Here is a 23,692-nt window from a genome sequence, read left to right as displayed (position 1 = left end):
TCCCATCCCCCTCTCATTCCCAGAAAGTGAACTCGTCCGAGTCCCGCCATGTTGGATGGAACTGGCTGTGGGCTCTATAACGGCAGCACTCCAAGTAAAGTTTTGACCGTGCTCCGTCTTCGGTCTCACTTGCCCCAGTTTTGACCTGATTCCGAGGAGCTACAGGAAGTCAGAACTGCATTCCCGAACAGCAAACATCTTTCCCGGATCCTCGGCTCAGTGGAGCCGCTGAATAAAGCGGTGTGAGAGGTCTGCGGCAGGCCACACATGACCGAGGGATTGTTTATGTATTGTTTTGGATTTTGTAGAACGAGTTAGACGCTTCAGACGTGGCTAATTGATCACTAATAATGAGTGGAAATCTGTCGCAGCGGCGGCCGGCAAATGTTGGTTCAACGCTTCTGTCACAACTGGAGAACGAGACCCTGTTTAATTGCCTTGGGAAAAAATGCTTGGTGAGTTTGTTGTTTTCTTATACGATATCTCGCGAAAGAAAATAAAACTGTCACCAGTTTAACAGCACTTAGCTGACGGATAGAGCTAACTCCGGGTGTTGGAGCTGTGAAATCCATCAGCAGCAGTTGTGAGTTATTCTTTACGGGCTTTACATAATGTGGCTGAAGCTGGGTTGTTTTCGGGAAGTGTGTTCCCTCAGAAGAATGTGCCGACTAGCTAGAGCTTGAAGAGGTCCCAGGCATTTGCCAGCGATGGGGAGTAGCCTCCTGTTCCACTTCGGTCTAGATCACTGGTGCAATGTCACGACTCAAGTTTGGCCAAATATTCTGATATTACGCAAGATTTCCATCTGATCCGTTTCCATGATTTTCTTGGACGCTTGTCTCCACTTACCATCCCCAGTTGTTGTGTTATGGCATGCTTTCTACTTCCCATGGCCGTTCTAACGCACTGTTGTGTTTAATTAAATGCTTCCTTTTCCTCCTTTCATGTCACATGCTGGCAGTGGGATTTTTGCATATATTGGATTGTGCATCACCACTGATTTTCTGATGATTCCATTCTAACAAAGTGCTGATTTTTCTTGAACTTCTTGGTTCTTTTCAGCGAGATTTGAGCTGCGTTTGCTGTTTTGTTTAGAAGTCATCCAACATGGAGAATTAAGAGGGTATAAGACGTGCTGGATCACAGACCCTAACATGACAGCAGTTGTTTGTCATTGTTTTAAAAATACCGTGGCTTCAGATCAGTAGCTTTTGCTTGCTGCTATCCACTGAGCCACATTTTGTTTATGTTTGAGTCATTTACATTGTTATCGGTGTAATAATTTAAATATGACATTTGGTTTAATATGCTTGAGTTTTTGTGTGTTTTGAAAGTGCTTTAGTACAGTTTCCTCTGCAGCGTTTTTAATCTTTAACCAGCTGACAGAATGTTTTGAACCTTTTGCCCCACTTAAAGTTTGCTGTGACCCATAAATGCTCTAAATTATTGTCAGTAACGTACTTGGATCTTTTTTTTTCCTAAAAGGTGTGTGTTGAAACCCCAGCTTAGACTTAAAAATAACAAGGTTAGCGTTTTAGTCTCAAGATCATGGCTCCTGAGGTGTTTCTGCGTCTTGATAAAATCCTTCTGATATCAGTGGAAAAGAATGACACAACCTCACCTTTGTTACCGACTTCCTTGATAGATAAGGTTTGCTTTAAAGGCGCAGTTTCAGGTTGATGGTCAGGGTTGATGAGCCTTAGAGGCGTATTAACTTAAATGTGAGACAGAGGAAAAAAATGCATTGTGTGTTTTACCACATCCTGATCTTACGTCGCTTACGTTTCCTATAACTGCTCTGTGTAGGTGTTTAACAGACAGTTGTCTCTTGCTCCCATGACCTGCAGAGATCCAAACGTGCTCTTCTACTCGTTTGCGTTGAAAGCAGGAACATGTTTCCTGTTAGAAGACGCACTCCAGGATGTCTGCATGAGGTCACGTGTTGGGCATGTTCCACCCAGCTCCCTTTACGTGAGCACACAGGTTTCTAAGGTGTGTCCAGCAACTGTGTAACCTGTTTTAAAATCCTCTGACGGCGTCCCTCTGGCATCCTGGCTGTGCGATTGCAGCATGTGACATTCCTCACAGTCCCACTCTTTGTTTTTCTTTGCATGTGTGTGCGTCTTCTTGTGCAGCACAAGACAAAATGTGTGTTTGTGTGAGAGGTTGACTGATGAAGAGGTGGGAGTCTGGAAATGACTGACATTGTGCGCCTCCAACAAATCTAATTAGAATGCCTGTCAGGAAGCGGCGTGGTGGCTCACTGGGTGAGTTCATCTTATGTAACTCCCTTAATGGGCAGAAAATATAAGAATCCCAGAGTCATCTTCAATTTGTAAGTTGTTCTTTCCAAGTGCGCAGCTCTTTGGATGCCAGGTTTCCTGTAACCGTAAAATCTCAGGTCGCTGCTAGTTTATGGACAAGCAGCTTGTCTGCTTCCTCTAGAGAATGATTTTGGCAAATGCTGGTTTGCTTTGAGTTTCTCGTGAATCACTTCACTAATGAAGTCATCCGGGATTGCCGTTTTTGGATTATTTGGCTATCCTTAAGGATTTTTTAAAATGGAGTTAAATTAACCGCCATAGCAGCACTTTTGTATCAGATAGCATTGAGAAGACTTTATTCGTGGATTAGGAGTTATAAGTATTTCTTTCTGTATTGTTTTGCATGAAAGTTTATTCTCATCGACAGGCCAGACACCCTTACACAATAGACGTACTGATTGGTTTTCCTCATTGGTATTCCTTGTGCTGATTCCACCATCAGAATTCCAGTCTTACTTGGCAAAAGGTAGATGGTGTGTGTGTGTGCATGTGTGTGTGTGTCTGTGTGTGTGCGCGTGCTGACTGCCTGATCAGCAGTTCTGTCCTACAGGAAGTCCCGTGGTCGGCCTCCTCTGGTGATTTTTGCTGCAGAAGGAGGAAAGCATTCCTCTTTTTCCCTCTCCTTAGGCCTTTTTTCCTCTTTTCTCCATCTTATGCTTTTACATTTTGTTTTCCTTCTTCAGTTTCTCACTACAAAGTTTCTTCAAACATTTAGTTTCTGATTTGGCCAACCGTATCGTCCTCTTTTGGTTATTAGCGCTTTTTATTTTTTTCTTTAATTTACTATTAAGATCGCCGTCATGCTGGCGCTCTTTGATAACCACTAAGAAAACCCTGCCTAGGTGAGAGTATAATCTCAGGAGATGAGGCATACTCGCTCACCCTAGTCCCAGCCACTGAGATTGGATCAGTTCATCTCTAATGAAATACACTCTGCCTTCCTGATCTCTATTGTCCCCCATGCAGTTTTAATTATAGTTTTTATAATCTGACCTAGCTAAAATAGCAGCAGGTCAGAGCTGTGCAATTTGGATAAAATGGTCATTTTCTTTCAAATTAGGATTACCTCCAAAATCATGAGTAGAAACTTCCACTTGGGACTGGTTGTTATTGTTAGAATGGATTAGCAATGATGAGATTGTGGATTAGATTGGGAAAATATTAGATTTTATGAAATTGCTCTTTGGCAAAAATGCCTGCATGAAACAAAGAAATCCTCTTAAATTTTGTCTTTCAGATTAGATGATCATCTGATCAATTCTTGGTATTTTTCTACCCTCTGTTGGTCATCTGCAGAGATAAATTTGGATTTCCTAATTTCCTTGCTCGCCACAAATTATGAAGCTCATTTAGCTTTGTGAGAAAAAAAAATAAGTCTGTAGCTTACAGAGAGCAAGGTTGTGGTGCTTAAAGGTAAAAGGACAAATTCCTCAGATTTGAAGCTAATTACTGTAAAAGTATTCTGCTTTTCTGAGCTTGTGCTGCTTCACAGAATCTGCTCATCACAGTAATGAAAAAGGAGCATGAAGGTGAGAGTATGGCCCAATTTCAATACTCGCACTGCGCCCTGCGGTCTTCAGCAAAGTGCACTTGGAGAAAGTACGCAGTAGGGTTCGAGTGCGTAGTACACAAGTGTGCAAATAATTGCAGAATTGAGACAGGGAGCATTGCGTCATCGATCACAACGCATGCCGTGATGCTGGTCGCTGTGAAACTTTTTTTCAAAAACCTTTATTAACAACTTTCAAACAAACAACAAAGAAATTATTTGAAATAAATTTAACTTCATTGCTGCTTTGTCTAAAACATTCAGAGCCTCAACTAATTGTCCTAAAATGAACTAATTTCATTAGAAAATACATATTTTCAGAAAAGGAACTTGAGTCATTTCTCCCGCAGCAATGACTTGTGGGTAATACCCTTGCCCGAGGGTATCAATCAGTCATTCGCCCATTCACACGCTGGCGGGGATGAGCAATGAGCCACAGCTGCCCTGGGGCTCACTGACAGACGAGGCCTGCTGAACACTGGCGCCACCGGTCCCTCTGACCACCACCAGTAGGTGAGGCAGGTTTAGTGTCTTGTCTGGTCGGAGCCGACCGAACCTGCAACCTTCTGATGACTAGACAACCTGCTCTACCTCCTAAGTTACTGCTGTCCTGACTGCTCCGGTCAGAAAAATAAGTTTTTCTGCTAAGCTATTGATTAATTAATTCCGGAGTTATAACAATATGTACAAGCAGTGGTTAAACTAACGGCATGTTTTATTTCTCTGTGGATGCGTCGAAGACCTATAGTCAGCTGAGAGCTGGTGGTGGGAGTGCTACAAGCACAGAAATAAAAGAAATATTGAATAAAGTAACAAACTATCGTTTATGGTTATGGAGACGTTCGGCAACACATATGGCATGTTTTGTTTATTTGATTATGACGTGTACTCTGTAGCACCAACGTGTTACTCACCTGACTCCCCTTCTAACTTCATCTCTGATTGCAGCTATATTGTGTTTTATAAAAGTGACTTTAGCTAATGCTATCAGGGCTTTGTACAGAAAACATGCATTATAATAACCTGATATCCTTGTTTTTGTTTCATGTTGTGTTTTAAATGAGGCGCTGGCTTTTCTAAGATTTGTTGAAGCAGCGATTCCTGGAACTCGTTGAATCAGACCAAACACACCACCCCGTCTCCGTGCTCCTGCTTTCATGTGTGTCATTAGCAGCTATGAAACTGGACCCCCTGTGAGGCTGAACCCCTGCAGGAACATGTAAAACCAGTGGGAGGTTAATCTGGCTCTATGATCTTGTCTCAGTGCATGCTACAGGTGTGGTTTCCATATTGTGCCTGCAGGACGGTGCAGCCAACAAGTATTCTGTGTTTTATGTCTTTTCTCCTGCAGCTAGAGCAAGAACACAAAAACATAAATGTGGCTCCAGTGTAGCATTCAGGTTCTATTTAGTAGCTTATTAGGTAGCAGGTTGGATGAGTGAGTGAGTGAGTGAGTGAGTTATGGGAGGAGTTGGGTGCATGTGTGAGGAAGACTTATCATTTACTCAAATCCTCTGGGACTTTAGACATCAGGTCCAGGAGGAAAGCCTCTACGCCGTTCTTACACACATACTTTGTTTAAAGACCCCAGAGCACTGATGGCAAAACCTGTTAAACAAATTTTATGTAAAGTGAAAAATTAAATAAAATTAATGTTATTGTAGGAAGCATAGTGGTGCTTAGATTCAGGGAAGAAGGGGTACCTCTTGTCCTAGTTGGTTTAAATGCTGGTGACTTATGATGCTTTAAGTATGACTATTTTTTAACGTATTTGCAGTATTGATCAGAATCAGAAGGGTTTTATTGCCATATGTGCAAGAATCACCACATTAGTGAATTGCTGCGTGTAAGCAAAATTAGAATTAAGAAATAAACACAATGAAATGATAATATAGGGAAGATGAAATATGCAACACCAAAGCGGCATCTAGTGTGAAGGTTGTAGTTGCATCAATAGAACAAGCTTTCCAGCTGTCGGGATACCAGGGTCATTTCAGGTGTGACATTTTTATTTGGGTCCATCTGTTGTCGGCTTCACCTAAACTCACTCTGGTTTTACATCTTCTATGGTCGCTCCTCTTCTGAGAAGGATAATGACATTTTTTGGGCTCAGAAGCAGCTGCTTAACTTTTGAGTCTGCCATTTTCCACAGCGCCAGCCTCGCTGTGCCGAGCGGACTGTTTGGTAAACCACAATGGTGCCCTCTACTGGCTGGTAGATGTAAACATAAACCCAGCATCATACCCATCAAAATAAATATTTGATTATTTTTTTATTCAAATCTAGTTTGTACCTTCATTCTGTACACCTCTAAATGTGCTGCAAAGGTGTTATTTGAAAAAAAAATCACTTTTTTATTCAATTATTTCATTTCAAATCAATCAAATCAAAGATACTTTATTAATCCCAGAGAGAAATTAGAGTTTCAGTACACACACTTCAGAGATTAGACATACATGGGCCAGACACATGACAAGAATTGGTGACTGTGGTCATTCGCAACCCTGAGTCGCGCTACCTTAATAGAGATAAGAGGGGTTACATGAGGATTGGTTCAGGTGGAGGAAAAACATTTTTAAACCTTTTTAAGGCTTTTTCATAATTGAAAGCATGATAAATAATGGTGTCTAGGGCTGCAACTAACGATTATTTTCATAATCGATTAATCTGTTTATTTTTTTAGATTAATCGGTTTGTTATTGTTTAGCTATTTAACCTATACAAGTGATGAATACATTTCAGTTAAGAAAAAGAAAAACATAAGAGAATTGTGCAGTTGACTGCAATCTATTTTATTGCACATGAACACAGTCAGCGGTGTAAAATGAGCTAACCAGTGCAAAATATCAGTCCAGAATAATTTTTTGGCATCAAAATATAAGAGGTAAATTCCATAAAAAATTATGTAGAATCTAGAATAGAGTTTGTAAGTGGTATGCATTGCTGGGGGTTGAGTGTCTTGTTCCCCATGTAGTTGTCCATCGTTGGTTGTTTTTTTCTGCATAAGAAACACAAATAAACTGAAATAAGTACACATTTAAAATAAAGCAGCACACACACTACAACACTAAATCAATATTACATTATTTGAAGTAATTAACAATATACAGTGATCATTTATTTTGACAAAAATGTGTTGTGAGGCGTTTTACAGCGTTAGACAGTAAAACAGCCCTTTAATAGTAAAAAAATGACTTTCTGAATTTCTCCTGTATTTAAAAATTGGAAGCGTACAACTATGCCGCGTTATATTCACCTGGACACAGCTCGTCTGTATATTTTTCTCTGCGGAGTTGTCCTTTTTTGAATGAGGAACATAGTTGTGGGTTTGTGCCGTTTTTCTCTTAACGAGAACATTCTTATAAACAGACGTGCTAAATTTGGCAAGCGCATGATTCACAACACGGAGGAGATTCACGATTGCATCTAGTCAATCAGAAGTAGAACACCGTAGACTGACGCGGCAAAAAAACACGTTTAACATTCACTATAACAAACTCAGCTCCCAAATTTGATCTGCGTTAGCTTGTTTATTTTCTGTTACTTACCGGACTTTCCTCTGCTGCATCAGCCCCCACATGTTTTCATCTCAAATGTTCACTTAGGGACGTCGTGCTTCCGTCATGCCATGGTTTTTGCATATTTTGCAGGTCACCCGTCTTTTCAAGGCATCTAGAGTGAAGTGCTCCCATAATCATGAGGTTTTTGTCCGGGGTTTTTCTTGTTTTGTCGCTTCTATTTTTCTTCCGTATTTCTTCTTGTTCCGCCATCTCTCACAGCAAGATGAGCGTCAGTAATGTGATACGTCATTAAAACCGAGGGCACTTATTGGCTCGTTTCTTCTTCTTCGGCTCCACTGGTAGATCAGTGGCTCATTACTGCCACACACTGGTGGCAAATTTAACATTGTAACCGATGTCAGATTGTGGTAAAAATAGACTTTATGCAGTAAAATATGATTATTAAACAACTAATCGATGACTCAAAAAGTTAACTATTTTAATAATCGATCATAATCGATTAAATCGATTAGTTGTTTCAGCTCTAATGGTGTCATATACTCTTTATTTATTTAATTTTTTATTTTAATAAATTTAGTCTAAATATCTTGCTGCATTATGATTTATTAGTGTTTTCTATATTCCAGATGGATTATTTGTATTCTTGTAGATTATTAAGGTTGATCCTCTTTGTTCAATTGGGCCTTATATTAAAACTCAGGCCAGCTCAGTTTAAGTTGTCTGTTGACAAATGTGATTTTGAAGTTTTTCCACAAACTGTCTTTTGAAATTCAGATCAGTGAAATAAATGAATGACTGGACCATTGTGGTTCTGACATTTGTTTTTACTTCTATTAGGCTTTTTAAGTGCAACACAAATGTAGGATTAATTGACCTCATTTTGTTTTGGTTTCCTCTCAAACCTCTGAAGAAGAGCAAATGGCGTCACTGTGGCATTGATTGGCGATGATTAAAAGTCTAATTTTTATCTTTTTTATTGTGCAGCTGGATCTATGTAGAACTTGGCTGCAACCATAAAAGATGAATTTTCTGTTGATTCTGTCAAAGCAAACATGAAACTTCTTCAAAACTGCGATGAGAGTGGCTTTTAGACTGCCACGGATTTCATAGACATTTACAACTTGATTCGTTAATGATTTCCTAATAAATCTGAATCATTCTTTAGTTTGACGTCGTGATTAATGCAGAATCTTAATAATTCTGCAAATGGTAGAGCAACTGTGTTTACTTAGAATTGAGTTTATGGTTGAGGAAAAATAAACACTCACCATATCTCCTCTTCTGTCCTCCAGTCGTTGTCTTCAGGAGTGGTCCAGGTGTTCACAGCAGAAAGAAACGGCAGCTGGAACAAGAAATGCTGCGGGGCGGCGTGCCTGGTCAAAGACAACCCACAGAGGTCCTACTTCATCAGAGTGTTTGACATCAAGGTAGGTGGACAGATGAGGATTCATCGTTAAAGACGGTGACCAAGCAATGAGACCATTAAACATGGAGCTTCTCTTGTTGGGTTTTCAGGGGCAGAGAGCCCAGCTATTGATCCATCTTTGTTCAGCATCTAAATCATTTACTGCCTTTCTGTTTTCTGCAGGATGGCAGGAAGATGTTTGATCAGGAACTTTACAACAACTTTTCCTCAAATCTTTACAGACCGTACTTCATCACGTTTGCTGGAGATGTGAGTTGGATTTTTGCTTGTGCTTAAAAATTTACCTTGAAATGGCTTGAATTTGATTTTGGTTCAAGTGTAAAGGGCCCATTTCTGGGGATTTTCCACATCATGTTATATCTGGTGTAGATGTGTCATTGTTGGGTGGAGCAGCTCAGTCTGGATCTGTTGTAGCGTCATGTGAAGGAACACGCATATAATAATAATAATAATAATAATAATACATTTTATTTCAATATATATGTGGACAAAATTGTTGGTACTCTTTGGTCAATAAGAAAAACCCTCAATGGTCACAGAAATAACTTGACCCTGACAAAAATAATGATAAATTAAAATTACATGAAATGTGTCCAGTGAAAGTCGGACATTGCTTTTCAACCATGCTTCAACAGAATTATTTTAAAAATGAACTCATGGAACAGGCCTGAACAATAATGATGGTACCCCTAGAAAAGGCCAAAAATAATGTGACCAAAGGGGCACGTTAATTCAAGATGTGACCACAATGAAATCTCAACACTATCAAGGGATTCTAGAGATAAATGTGCTGGCCAGCATCAGAAAGCTTGGTCTCAGTTGCAGGCCATGGGTCTTGCAACAGGACAATGACCCAAAACACACAGCTAAAAACACCCACAAGTGCTAAGAGGGAAGCATTGGACTATTCCAAAGTGGCCTTCTATGAGCCCTGACCTCATTAAGCATCTGTGGAAGGAGCTGAAACATGCTGTCTGGAGAAAGTGCCCTTCAAACCTGAGACAACTGGAGCAGTTTGTTCATGAGGAGTGGGCCAAAATACCCGCAGAAAGGTGTAGAAGTCTCATTGGCAGTTACAGGAGTCGTTTGATTGCTGTGATCGCCTCAAAAGGTTGTGAAACAAAATATTAAGTTAGGTATGCCATCATTTTTATCCATGCCTGTTCCATGAGTTTATTTTTAAAATAATTCTGTTGAAGCAGGGTTGAAAATCAATGTCTGACTTTCACTGGTTACATTTCATAGAAATTTTATTTATTGTTACTTTTGTCAGATTCAAGTTATTTCTGTAACCATTGTGGGTTTTCCTTCATTGACCGAGGGGTACCGACTATTTTGTCCGTGTCTGTATGTATTTGTATCTCATGTCTGTATTTTGTTTGTATTGTTTCCAGACATGCCAGGTGGGTCTGAATTTCAGCAGCGAGAATGAGGCCAAACATTTCCACAACGCCATGTCAGACCTGATGGGGAGGAAACAGAGGAGAACCGGTACCAGAATTCTGCTGTTTTATTTTGAGTCCTTTCTACTGATCTAACACTTTAAAAGATAGATTTTTTTTTATGTTCAAGACTATTATACTAATGAGAAATAAATTTCATGGGGTAATATGTTATTATTTTTATTTTATTTTATTTTTTTTACTTTATTGGGAGACCATCTTCTAAATGTGTTCTAAACTTCTCATTTTGACTTTGGGCAAAATAAACAAAAAATGTTTTCAAATCCATGATAGTTTTTTGCAGGTTCTGAATCATCTTTAGTTCCTGTTCTGATCAGATCTGTGGGTTAAACTTGGTGGAGTTTAAAGCATCTCATTATTAGAGTTGATCTCTTCATAATTAACCTCCTTCTTTCACGATTCCATGAAGACTCTTTTTTTTTTTATCTTTCTCTGTGAGTCATTTCCTGAGCTTTTATCTTTCCATCTAATCTTCTGTGCTCTGTATGTAATCTTCTTCAACCTCTGGATACTTTTCATTTATCAACACGCTTAAAAGTCACTGCTTCTTCTTCTTCTTGAGGGTTTCTGTGTTTTAAAGTCCAACTGGAAACGGATATGAGCCGGGACGTCTCCCAAACACACTAACAGAACCTGATGCTCACCAGTTTTTTTTTCTGAATGACTCCAGTCGGCAGCATCCGCACAAACCCACCAACACTGCCTCTCCTTTCTTCTTTCACGCTTACCCGCTGCTCATTAACAGAACCGCCTGTACAGCACAAAATTGTAATTATTTGTATGATTTGTGTGTTTTCACAGAGAAAAGGCGCGACCCTCCAAATGGTACGTTCTGTTTTCTTTAGAAATTCAAAATCTAAAATAAGAGGTGTGTCTACGTGTGTGTTTTTGTCTTTGTATTAGGGATGTTTGATAGTGACTTTTTACCGATCATACCAATATCGTCTGACTCCAAATGTCCTTATTTTTCTTTTCCTCCGTGTCCTGTCTGGCTGTGAAGCAAACAGAATTAACGTCTGAATGCTGGTGACAAGCCTTACAGATTTACACCACAAAAATAAACAATCAATAATGAACAAGAGTCTGCTTCCAGACCTGCAGAAAGAGGAAAAACAAACAAAAAAAAAGGGACACACAACAATAAAACAAGTGCAAACTATCACTGCGTCAACCTGATGAAGAAATATAAAATCAACATTGTTTTACTGAACAATCACGATAATAAATCACAGTGCATTTAATGCCAACCACAGCCTTAAGACATGTGTTAAAAATGCCCAAGTCCATACTTATGAGAGCACCAAGTGAACACCTGTGTGTGTACACGCGCTTGTATATGTAAGGTTTCTCTATAGGAGCGTCCAAAAGAGAGTGTGAGGGGCCACAGATCTGCCCCCCAAAGATGTGTAGGAGATGGAAGGAGCTCTAAGTTCCAGAGATCCAGGTGCTGCCCCAGTGCACGGGGACCCCAGGGAGACTGTAACCAGAAAAGCCCCAGGCCCCTCTCGAGAGGAGCAGAGGATTGCCCCAGGCCCCTCTCGAGAGGAGCAGAGGATTGCCCCAGGCCCCTCTCGAGAGGAGCAGAGGATTGCCCCAGGGGATCACAACCAGCAGCCGGCAGAATCCCGGGAGATATCAGCAGCAAGCCCACAGGCCCGCCCGCAACCACCCACCCCTAAGTCGGCCAAGCCCGGAACCCAGCGACCCGGGACCCAGGGGCGGCCAGCCCCGCTGGGGACCCAACAGAGCCCAGGGACTCAGATCCCACCAGGCAGCCACCAGGATCAATCAGACGGACACCCAAGATCTTAAACCCCCTGACCCGGGAGCCGCAAACACTCAGGCAGACCAAAGCACCACACTCCTGACTCCAAATCTTCGATACCGATAAATGCTGTGTCCCCCTTTTGTGATAAACGCAAAACAAAAACATTTTCGGTAACTTAATATCACGTCTCCTATCGTGCACGTTTACATTTTTTATGTTTTTTGGGCAAAATGGCAACTACTTGAATTTAAGCTGGTTATAGGAAAAGTGCCATATTTATTTTGTCTCCAACAGCAGCTAAATATCTTTCTCCCCAAGTAATGTATTACTTCCATGCTTTCGTTCTTTTTTAAACACAGAAACAGTTTTGTTTACCTGTTTGTAGCTACGGTTTCGCCGACAGCTGCCGGCTTCTTCAGGCTGACGCTGATGGTGGCGCGTCACAGGTGTTAAAATAACATTTACTAAGCTGCTTTCTTTATAAAGGACCCTTCTGATGGTCTGATAATGTATTACTTTTTCTGTATATTGCAGTTATGACGAGGGTTTGAATTACGGGGGAGCTAAGGGGAGCCTGGCTCACCCGAAAGGGTGACATGCTCCCCTGGAAGCCCTTGACTTACACACCCAGGGGGAGCCTGAAAAAGCTCCTGGTTCTACTTGTATTACATTATTTACGTAGACTCTCCGGGGATTCTTATGAGTGGAGACGATGCAGATCGCTGATCATTGATGCGCTCCAGACAGCTGTGTCCTGTGCACGGCCACAGTAACATTCTCAAAGTGTTCCCACCCCAAAAAAATATAATTAACACACAATCGCAGACCTGCCAACCTTGTCAAAAAATTTTGAGTACCACTTGTGCAGCGTTTTTCGCGGACTTTTGCAACTCCATTGCTTTTCATGCTGTAATCTTTTCACTTGGTGAAAAATTTTACACACACACACACACACACACACACACACACACACACACACACACACACACACACTTGTTCATAGTTATTATTTTGACTAGTAAGGTTATAGACATTTTTACTGTTTGACCTGACTCCAAAGTATCATTTATTTTAATATTAAACAGTAAAACTTTAAAGTTTCCTTATATAATATTTTTGCTTATACAAGTTACTTTCATTAAATTTTAATACAAAATAATAATTAAAAAAAACCATTTATATGTATTTAATGGTAATTATTTATTTTGTAAATTACAATAGGTGTTTCTGTTCTCAAGAATGTAATATTAAATTGGCTGTTCTTGATATTTGGACAAAAACTTCTGAGACACCTGGACCCTCTTCTTTTTGGCAGGTCTGCTAACCAATCCCTCCCTGTCTGCTTCTCCCTCACCTGCATGAGCATCATCAACAATACAACTGTTGGTTATAACTTGAGGATTATGAAGTTAAAACAATTGTACCAGTAATTCCTAATTTACTGCAAACACAATGCAGCTGGATTGTGTTTGCTGTTGCGTTTCTGAGCCGAGAGGAAACGGTGTGACGGGCCATCCCATGGCTGATTTTTCGTTGGATGAAACAAAACTCTGTATATGTTGTTTATTTTAACAAGCAGTTTGAGTTCCTACAGCGCTTGACGCTCGGCCACTCTGCACAACAACACGGAGAGGAAGGGAAGGAGTGGAAAAACTAGTTGTGAACAAATTCTTGAGATCAGCTAGTTTTTAAAAAATTCAAGTGTTTCTACAGTTTTGAGTAAATCTGTGAAGTTGGTTAGAAACAGGTGTTAAAATAACATTTACTAAGCTGCTTTCTTTATAAAGGACCCTTCTGATGGTCTGATTATGCAATAATTAGAAATTATTTATATATTTTTTTCTTTTTATTTCGACTTGCATAATATTCTAAGAGTGAAAAACCTTTTGATCCACTAATCTTTGTTTATTTCAGATTTGTGGTCCGTGTTGTTGATGTCATGTGGATTTTTTTTTCTAGTTTTATCTTGGACGTCTCTTGTTTGGTTTCAGCCCCTGAATGAGAAACTTGGTTCCTTTCCAGCAGAGATGATCTCACAGGACTGTCCTCCCTCCGGTTCCATCTGTCCACTTGTCATTTTCCCATAATCCTGAGTCTATTTCTTGTGTTTCCTCCTGTTTTCTCCTCCTCTCCTGCCTTTTCCAGCCTCCCGTCCGGATCAGTGTCCTCGTCTGCTCTTCCTGCCCCCGTTCATCATTTAAGCTGTTCTTCTTTTTCTCCCGCGCTATCCCTTTTTACTCTTTCTATCACCCCACTGATTCATCATGTCTGAGATTAATTTGGGATTATGCGTTGGATTGGTTTTAGCAGTTACGTAAAGGCCCGCTCTGGGGCCAGAATGATTTTGTGGGATTAGTGTTCTGGGTTGTGTGTTTTGATGGGAAAGGCGGGGACTCGTGATGGCGACGGCTGGTGAGACCATCACAACAAGCTGACCTGAGCATCAGTCTAAGGGCCGGGACTAAGAGAGGATGAGTAAATGCTGGTGGACATTTTCTCCCGTTCAGTATTGTTTTATTCAGTTTATTCCTGATTTGGAATATTTGGGGGACGACCTTGGCGGCTGGACTCTCTCACGTTAGCAGCTAACTGGAATCATCTCTGAATTTTCCTTGGGCATGAAAACTTTTGGAAATGTTCTTCACTTCTTCCACGTTTTTTTTTCTTAAGTGAGAAATAAAAATGATGTTCTGCACAACTTTTCTTTCTGCCCCTTCTGAAGAACGGATTTCTGAGGGTGAAGAAGGAGCTGGAGGCCCGGGACCCGGATGTTTGTCTACATTTCACTGCCTTATTCTCCCTCAGGATGAACTTTACTCCTCCATCTCTGACCCATCCTTTCCATTTTCCATTTACACACAAGGCCAAACTTGCAGCTTGACCCGTAAATCGTTTTTAGACGTAAAAGCGAGCTCCTGTCCACCAGGAGACGGCGTTTGTGATGATGTAAGGGGGCGATGCACTCGGTCGGTATCGCCTTCACCCAGACAGACTCCCAAATGTCCCTGTAGGGATGCTGTAGTAGGTACGAGCTTTTAATTAGAGCGGCGGTGACACTGCAACAAGACTGAGTCTGCAAATGTTTAGAATAAATGACACTAGTGGTTAAATGATTGTACTGGACCAAGTTGTATTTATCTCTGCTCTCCTCAGGAGGTGAGCATCATATTAAATATTATGATTATATGCAATAAATATAAAATGATTTAAAAGCATAACTTTGATTTTTGTTCATAGCCAAGTTTATTTTTAGTGCCCTGCCTCCATGTGTATTATAGTCGTCTATAGCAAATGCTGCTATCTGAAATGTGACCTTAGTACTATCTGTGTGTTTTTCAGGACCTTCGTTGCACATCGCTACTGTCGACATAAAAAACCCAGAGATCAGTGGTGTCCACCGCCCCCCCAACAACACTCAGATGAACAGCATGATGCACTCCTCATTCCCTAGGAGGATTAAAAAGGACAAAGGGAGCAACAACAACAAGAAGAAGAAGCTGACCAAGGCAGACATCGGCACACCCAGTAACTTCCAGTGAGTCGCCTTTAGCAGGGTTCATTTAGTTTATTTTTCTCCTCTGGTGATGCAGGACCATAGTTTATTCTTCTAGACTTCCCGCATAATGATGCTGCCTCTGCCCTACTTTATGGTGGAATCTTAAAAACAAATGTATTCCACATGTTAGGGGTTTTATTGTTTCTTTATGCAGAAGGACTTCTGGGCTTTTCATTGACTCTCATATTGTTGCTCTGTCTGACAGTATTGGTAAAAGACCCTTTCTAGGAAGTTTTTTTTCCCTGCACTTGACTTTTTTTTTCCAAAAGGCATTTCTTGCAGAAATGAAAGGTACAAAGAACGTTCTTTAAAAAAAAAAAACAGCCACAAGAAAAAAATTCAAAGGTCTGACCCCTTTTGTCAGGCTCCTCCCTAGAGTCTCTGAATCTGATAGTTGCAGAAAATTGTAAAACACTGGCTTGTGACGCAGTGTGTGTTGTTTATGTGGTTGAAAATGAGACCATTTTAGCTTTCTTGGTTTGTTCTTTACTTCCAAAAAACAGCAGCTCAGCGCCACGACAGTCTGGGGATTCCCCACCACTAACAACAAGAATCTTCCAGAACCCGACCCAAACTGTCCATTCTGCCTGCTAACAGCAGCACTCACGCGCACACACACACTCTCACACAACTGTTTTGCCAGCCGACAAAGTTGCAACTGAGCTGCATTCTCAGACAACTAAAGGATTCCCCAACCAGAATAGAATTAAACACTAAACAGAAAGTGTTAAAACAACTCCTTAAAAGACATTTGCTAACAGAACGGGACATTCCGTCTGTGACGCTAACCAGCCCAGCTCTGGCTTTGCTTCCTGTTCAGCTGCTCCAACCAGAACAACCCTTTTGTGCACACAGAGGGGTATGTGCAGTGTGGGTAGAGATGTTCAGAGGAGCAGTTTGATGGATGGTTTATAATCCAATCATTAAGAACGGGGACCACCGTAGTGGTTGGATGAGGTTTTTCCAGGATTTCAATTTTCAACGGTGATTAAATGAACTCGTTGCTAGGGCTGTCGCGGTTGAGGAATTCCCCCTGCGGTGATTCAGGGTGGCTTAATATTGCGGTACGCGATATTATTGCAGTCCTTTTTTTATTGCAGTACTATCTAAACATAATGTTTACACATTTAAAAAAGGTTAAAAATTGCCGTTCCTTTCTTTATAACGCTTTACTGAATGCAGATCAAAGGGCAGTAACAACACAGATCGCAGTAACGTTTGTTTGTCCGACAGTAGGAGTCCGACTGAACTTAAAAACAACAAAATTCAGGAGAAGGTTAAACTTTTAAATGCAAATTTGGCTGCAGCATCTAACAAATAAGAAACAAGTCCCCATTTTGTTTAGTTGTTTAAAATCAAGCATAAAAAATTGCATGTACCGGGCGCGCGCGCGCCGGGGGGCGGGCGCACTATCATTTCACTTTCACACACACGAATGACGGTGATTTATAGCTCGGTCACGTCCTTGTTACCCACAAGGAAAACCAGCATGTTAACCATATACGGTTTGAGAGTGGATCTGAGAGGGGTGGCAACATTTCCAGCAACACTGAAAACCCTCTCGGATGGTGCGCTCGTTGCACTTACCCCAAATTCCACTACCTCCGCTCCTCCGCTCCGGTCCGGCCCCGCTCGCTTCCGAACTCAACTTGCGTGCGACTCTGGCGAGCAAAGGGAATCTCTCCCGGTTGTTGCTCCACCATGTCAGGGGGGTTCTTTAGGGTGGATGCGTTCCTCCTGCAGGTAGCGAGTGAGCTCCAGCTCGGCTCAAACTCTCTTCGGGACGGTTGCAGAAGCAGTGCTTGTCCGGGACTTCAGCAGGTCTCCAAGCGTTTATTTATTTATTTTTTTTGCCACTGGTGGCAGCTCTGTCTCGGCCAAGGACTCTGGCTGCGCAGCAGCTGACGTACTGAAAACCAAAGTGCTCCCAAAGGAGCGAAGTAACGTTTCGTTTTGATACCAGTGCAGCCATCCTTCTCAACATGCATCATTGAGTTGAACCAAGTTCAGTAATCGCGGTGGCCCATGATGCAGCGCGGTGGGCTTCTTCATATTGCGATATTTCATTTTTGCGGTTACCGCGACAGCCCTACTCGTTGCCCATGGTATGTGCTTTGGTATTGCTTTTCAAGCAATATGGCAACAAAAGCTCCAGAAAACATCTCAGACTGTACCTTTAATGAAGTATCAATGTATCCGTGGCATCAGTTACTGTGTGGTTTTAGTTACTGCTGATTTCAAACGAAACCATTTGGTCAGAAATGCATTTTTTGTCTTTCTGCTGTTCGTGTCTCGTTTCTCACGTGCTTTCTCTTCTGTCTTAAAGGCACGTCAGTCACGTAGGATGGAATCCAAGTACAGGTTTTGATGTAAGTACTGTGTGACAGCCAGACCTTCCTAACCCCTTAGCATTCCAGCTTCCCGCGTAATCGGAAGGTTGCCGGTTCGAGCCCCGCTCAGTCTGACGCTGTCGTTGTGTCCTTGGGCAAGACACTTAACCCACGTTGCCTGCTGGTGGTGGTCGGAGGGACCGGTGGCGCCAGTGCTCGGCAGCCTCGCCTCTGTCAGTGCGCCCCAGGGCAGCTGTGGCTACATCGTAGCTCATCCCCACCAGTGTGTGAATGTGTGTGTGAATGGGTGAATGACTGATTGTGTTGTAAAGCGCCTTGAGGGGTTCCATGACTCTAGAAGGCGCTATATCAAATACAGGCCATTTACCAATAAACCTGGAAATTTAAGGGGTTAAAATACATTTAGCAAATGACTATTGAGGCGTCTTCGACACACAAGAACGTTTAAACATGGCTTTATGATCTGAGGTCGCTGCAGCTATAGCTCAGTAATGGGTTCTGCTCAAAGAATGAGGTCATCTGAGGATACGGAATGTCCCTGTTATTCCATCAATGGATTTTTTTCTTCCCTGATGATACGGACATATTCTGAGAGAACCATGCCACAGAGTGGTTTCAGGGAGTATGAGGCGTTATTCTCAAACACGGATCGGTCACCAGAGTCCAGATGTTAACATCACTGAGAATCTTTGACAGGCAGTAAAAGGTTTTGTGCCGTGGTCGACCATCATCAATACAAGACCTTGGTGATGTTTAATGCAGCACTGAATGGAGATAAATCTGAAGCGGAAGCTTTTTGAAACAACTTTGATTTTGAGTTGTGATCATAGCTAAAGCTAAACAAAATATTACTTTTTAAGCCTACTTTATGTTTCTGCGTTGGTGCAGAGACGCGCATCGCCATTATCCGTCATTGCGAGAGCTCTCCAACGGGCTCGCAAGGATGTTGGGAGTCGAGCCCACTTTTCTAAACATTCATACGTCAAACGAGACTGAGAGCGGAAGCGTGTGATTGGCCAGAACGCGGCTTCCTTTAAGTTTGTCACAAGCACTGCCGTTGCACCCTCAAAAAAGTAAAATGATCCGAAGAAATCTAGTGGCAGACACGAAGCAGGTTGAAGAATACCTCGCAGAAAAACTCCAGAATTATGAACGTTTTTTTCACCCGTGACTGGAGGAGCATGAGGATGCACAGCAAGTGTTTTATCCGTGGATGGAAATGACGGGTTTAGAGGTGGTTAACGCATAAAGAGTTGGAAGAGAATGAGGGACAAGTCAGTCCGTGTTAAAAAGTATCTTAAAATACAAAAACCACAATAGTAAATGAACCATCTTGGGCCAGATACATGACGTGATATCCCAGAAAAGTCCTCCATCCTCTGTTGTCCTGGCAGGGAATTGCTTTGCAACACTCCCCAGGAGACGAAGCCTGAAGGTAAAACGTCTCTGTCCATACGTGTGCGTCTCTCCCTCGTGGAGCTGACGCAGAAACATAAACTAGGCTTTAGTCACTTCCAGAAGAATGGCTGCATAATCAGAGGATCTATTCACCGCTTACAGATACTATTTCTGTCATAAATTAATCCTTCATAGGATTTAGGTGGCTCACCTCTTAGCACAGAAGAGTTTATAGTCCTAACGGCTCCTTCACATAAACTTTAGATTTAATAGAACGTTTCATCAGACTTCAGTCCTGCTGCTCTGAATTCAAACCTCTGAGGTTTTAGTCATTTTCATGTAGATGATGAAAACGCTTCATTTCTTCATCGTATGAAAACTGGACGCAGGTTAATGGATTCAGAAGAATATTCATTCGCCACTAGGGGGCAGCAGAGCAGCACAGATTTTATCTGGAGAGAGCTCACAGAAAAGTTTCTTCTCGCATTCAGCTGCTGGTTTAATCAGCTGATTTTTTCTTCTTCTTTTATTTAAAGTGTGCCTTAAAACCGAACCAGGATCGGTTGTATTGAGGATGTTTGATTTGACAGTCATTTTGATGTTGTCGTGGAAACGGTAGATATTAGATAATATTAAAGATAAAAGATGGGAGAGGAATATGTTTCATGATCAAAATATTACCGATCATTATGTTTCTCCTGGGGTGTAAGTCGGTTGTATATTTAAGCTTTTTAGCTAGTTTTGTGCAGCTCTGCAGTATAAAGTGTTGCTTTTAAATTAAAAAAGAAATAAATCCATCTATTGAATATGTAGATCTAATGTCCATGTGTCTTCCCTCGTTTCCAGCTGAATAATTTGGATCCTGAGCTGAAGAACCTGTTTGACATGGCCGGCATTTCTGAGGCTGAGCTGAAGGACATGGAGACGTCTAAAGCCATCTATGACTTCATTGAGAAGAACGGGGGTGTGGAGGCCGTCAAAAACGAGGTACGGAGACAAGGTAAGAATTGATCATTCTGCTTCTGAAAGAGAGTTTGTGGAGTTTTTTTTTATCAATCTGAAGTTCAATTGTACTTTTATTTAATGTGAAAAGGCATAAAAATCGGGGCGCCGTGTGAGAATTTGCTCGTGGGTTAGCCGACCTAACTAGTGTGGTGGTTTTGTCCCCAGGTCCGCCCAGGTGGAGCGGTAGGTTACTGTGCATGACCTGCTGTGAAGCCCTATGGCGGTGCATGTTCTAAGAATCCCGCCAAGTCTTAGCAGCTACTTTAATGTTTGTGTTTGGCGTTTTTCACTTTGTTGAACTGGACTCTGATGTGCTGACGTCACCCAACAGATCTGTGTACCAGATGGAATATTTGCATATTTGCTTTGCAGCGTCTCTTCTCCACCTGCCGTGTTCTTGCAGTGTAACTTCCTTTTTGCTCCTATGAGAGTCTCCAGGTCTCTGGATCAGGACTTTTTTAAAACTCTTTGCATGTGAATTGAAGCTTTTTGTCGCTGACCTTTAATCTGAAAAGCGTTCGGTGCTGATGGTGGTTTCACCAGTTTTACTTTCCTAACCTAAGTGAGATCAGTTGCAGGTGAGAGTGCTGATCTCCTGTGATGTAAGGTTATGTATGCATGGCTGAGGACGTGTGACGTCTGGAGGACAGTTGGATCTCAGATCTTCCGTCGGTCTCTGTGTGACAAACGTCTAGAAGCAGCTGTGTCACAAAGCGTTCTAACATTTTTACTTTTATTCCGTTTTCTCCGTTATTTCAGCTCCTCCTCCACCACCACCTCCACCCAGGGGCGGACCTCCTGCCCCACCTCAGTCTCACAGCTCAGCTCCTCCACCTCCTCCATCCCGAGGACCCGTGCGGGGCGCCCCGCCCCCTCCTCCCCACTCCAGACCTCCTTTCTCTGCGCCCCCGCCCCCGCCTCCATCCCGACCGGGCATGTCTGCTCCACCGCCTCCCCCGCCCAACCGAGGTGGGCCCCCGCCTCCCCCTGCGCCATCTCACGCCTCCGTTCCCCCACCCCCTCCTCCTCCTCCTCCTCCTCCAGCTTCAAGTAATGGCGGTCCTCCTCCACCACCTCCTCCCCCGCCACCTGGTCTTCCTCCACCCACGGAGGCTAACGGCGCAGACAAGTCGGCTCTGCTCAGTCAGATCAGAGATGGGACAAAGTTGAAAAAGGTGGAGATGCCTGCACCCGGCGGAGGCGGCGGCGGCGGCAGAGACGCACTCCTGGACCAAATCCGAAAAGGGATCCCCCTGAAACCTGTGAGCGTTGATCCATCACATGCCAACATGGCTGCTTGGCGTGTGCTCTGCTAACATATTTGATCACCTTTACAGAGGGACGATAACACGGACTCCACACCCGCTCCCGCCGAGCCGGCGTCGGGCATCGTGGGGGCGCTGATGGCGGTGATAAAGAGAAGGGGCGAGGCCATTCACTCCACAGGTAACACATTGGAATCAAAGACAAATAAAAACACAAATGTTCGGCTGTTTGGAGGCGAGTCTCGTGATTTCAACGATAACTCGGTCGACGTACAAACCTTAATGACTAGAGGTGTGAATCTTCACTTGTCTCCCGATTCGATTACGATTATTGGGTCAACGATTCAATTCGATTCGATATCCTGATGCATCACGATTATTTCATATTGATTTGTTTTCATCGATAAATAGAAGATGTCAGATATTTGCTTTTTATTTTTTTATCTAAAACGTAACTGACACAACCTGCCATCCCTCAAAAGCTCTCCATTCACAACAGGTTAGGACAAAACATTTTAAACATTTAAGAAGATTTAACAAAGTAAAACATCTGTTTCCTCGTTCAACACCACGCCTCAGGCTGAGAAAAACACGCTTTGCAAAAACTCACAAAATCTAAAAAAGTACTGAAAACCTACAGGACACATAATATAATAATAAAATATATAATGGGTTCATATATGAGTGTTTAATGTCTCTGAGCAGCTCTAGAGTCAAATATTTATGCCACAGTTGAAGGATGTCAGAAATGACACCAAATGAAATGTTTGACTTAGTTTATTTTATTTGAACCCAGTGGTTCATTTCTGAAATGTTGGAGAATGAATCAAGTTCTGTTTGATGCAGAAAACAATAAAACATAAAACAAATTCTACACTTCCAATAATATTTAAGATGTGTGTTTTATTCTTTCTGATAACACCAGCAGAAGGCTGTGGGCTGGATTAGGATTAAATTACCCAGCCGATGGATCTCCTTCACTAACCAGCTAACTACAAACCTTTCCACTAACCTGTCCTGTGTGACCCTCACCATGTGACCCTCATGTCCATGCTGTCTCTGGAGGAGCTGATAGGAGACAAGTCTCCTGTAACTTAAAATGAACCAAAGCTTCCTCCCAGCTTCTCTTTAAGTTGAATTTAACATAAGTTTATCTTCATGAAACAAAAGAATAAGGTGGAACAAGAACTTCTATCTTCTATTTCTCTCTCCTTTTAACTTCTCCGTGTCCCTAAATAAAAGAGACAGATGATCATGCTGCAGCCGCCGTCATTGACCCCGCCCCCTCCCCAAGACCGGATCTCCCTACATTACAACAAGCAGTCTGGCTTAGCGCTTCCAGGAGAAATAATAATTAAATTATGAAAATAATAATGCGTGTTTGGAGCATCGGTTTGGAGGAGCGTCCTCCGATCCTCTCTCTCGGTCGCTAATTGAGCGAGCGGAGCGCGCCGCACACAACCTGCTCAATTAACATAATTCACGGCCCAAATCCAACAGAACCGGTCGGGCTGATTCAGTTCCGGTTCGGTCTCGGGTGACAACTCTAGCGCTCAGCCCTGCAGTACCACATTAAGGCGGAGGTAAATGTGGAGGACACTCACTCTTGACAGATTTGGATGCTGCGCTGGTGCCACCGTTAAAAAAACAAAACTACATTCCACTATAATTGATTATGGCGTACTCCTCTACGATGCAGAATCGTTTATGTCCGCATCCCGATGCATCGATTATTTGATTATTTTCCTCAGCTCTATTAATGACACCTGGTGTTTTTTTTTTTCATGATTCATGAGCCTCCATTGGTGTTCAAGATCTCCACTAGCAGCACTCTGACAAAGCAAACAGCTAAAAGCTTGAGCCTTATTTTTTTATAGTTTTTAAAAATATTTTCTCCTCACAGATGATGAAGATGACGACGATGACGACTACACTGACGAAGATGATGAATGGGAGGACTCTTGATTTTTTTCCCCCTCTCCCCAGTCTTTGGATGATCATGACACTAAATTTGTTCCCATCTCTCTAAAAATTGTTGATTTTGAAAATTATAAATATGAAAGTTC

General features: G+C 42.2%; 1 protein-coding gene across 4 annotated transcripts; it reads left to right on the top strand.

The window, feature by feature from the left end:
* Nucleotides 1–140: 140 nt before the first annotated feature.
* LOC107382422 (actin nucleation-promoting factor WASL) lies at nt 141–23,692 on the top strand. Of its 4 annotated transcripts, none has more exons than XM_054739667.2 (11): nt 141–455; nt 8,687–8,821; nt 8,983–9,069; nt 10,215–10,311; nt 11,085–11,108; nt 15,391–15,586; nt 17,934–17,976; nt 20,203–20,356; nt 21,121–21,623; nt 21,699–21,807; nt 23,530–23,692. In XM_054739667.2, exons 1-11 carry the CDS (start codon nt 351–353, stop codon nt 23,589–23,591), a joined length of 1,515 nt encoding a protein of 504 aa, XP_054595642.2. In that variant the 5' UTR covers nt 141–350; the 3' UTR covers nt 23,592–23,692. The 4 variants fall into 4 exon arrangements, with proteins under 4 accessions (XP_054595642.2, XP_070405098.1, XP_070405101.1 ...); XM_070549000.1 differs by lacking the exon at nt 141–455 and adding an exon at nt 2,170–2,267; XM_070548997.1 differs by lacking the exon at nt 11,085–11,108.

The sequence above is a fragment of the Nothobranchius furzeri genome, chromosome 1 (genome assembly GCF_043380555.1).
Source record: "Nothobranchius furzeri strain GRZ-AD chromosome 1, NfurGRZ-RIMD1, whole genome shotgun sequence".
In the NCBI taxonomy this organism is placed as follows: Eukaryota; Metazoa; Chordata; class Actinopteri; order Cyprinodontiformes; family Nothobranchiidae; genus Nothobranchius; species Nothobranchius furzeri.
The sequence above is the reverse complement of the archived record's forward strand: the minus strand, read 5'-3'. Positions and strand labels throughout refer to the sequence as shown.

Bases quoted from the DNA above. Each gene is read 5' to 3' on its own strand.
- LOC107382422 (XM_054739667.2), top strand. From the start codon at position 351: ATGAGTGGAAATCTGTCGCAGCGGCGGCCGGCAAATGTTGGTTCAACG. The intron at 456-8,686 runs GTGAGTTTGTTG...TCTGTCCTCCAG, and splicing joins GCCTTGGGAAAAAATGCTTG to TCGTTGTCTTCAGGAGTGGT. The intron at 11,109-15,390 runs GTACGTTCTGTT...TGTGTTTTTCAG, and splicing joins AAGGCGCGACCCTCCAAATG to GACCTTCGTTGCACATCGCT.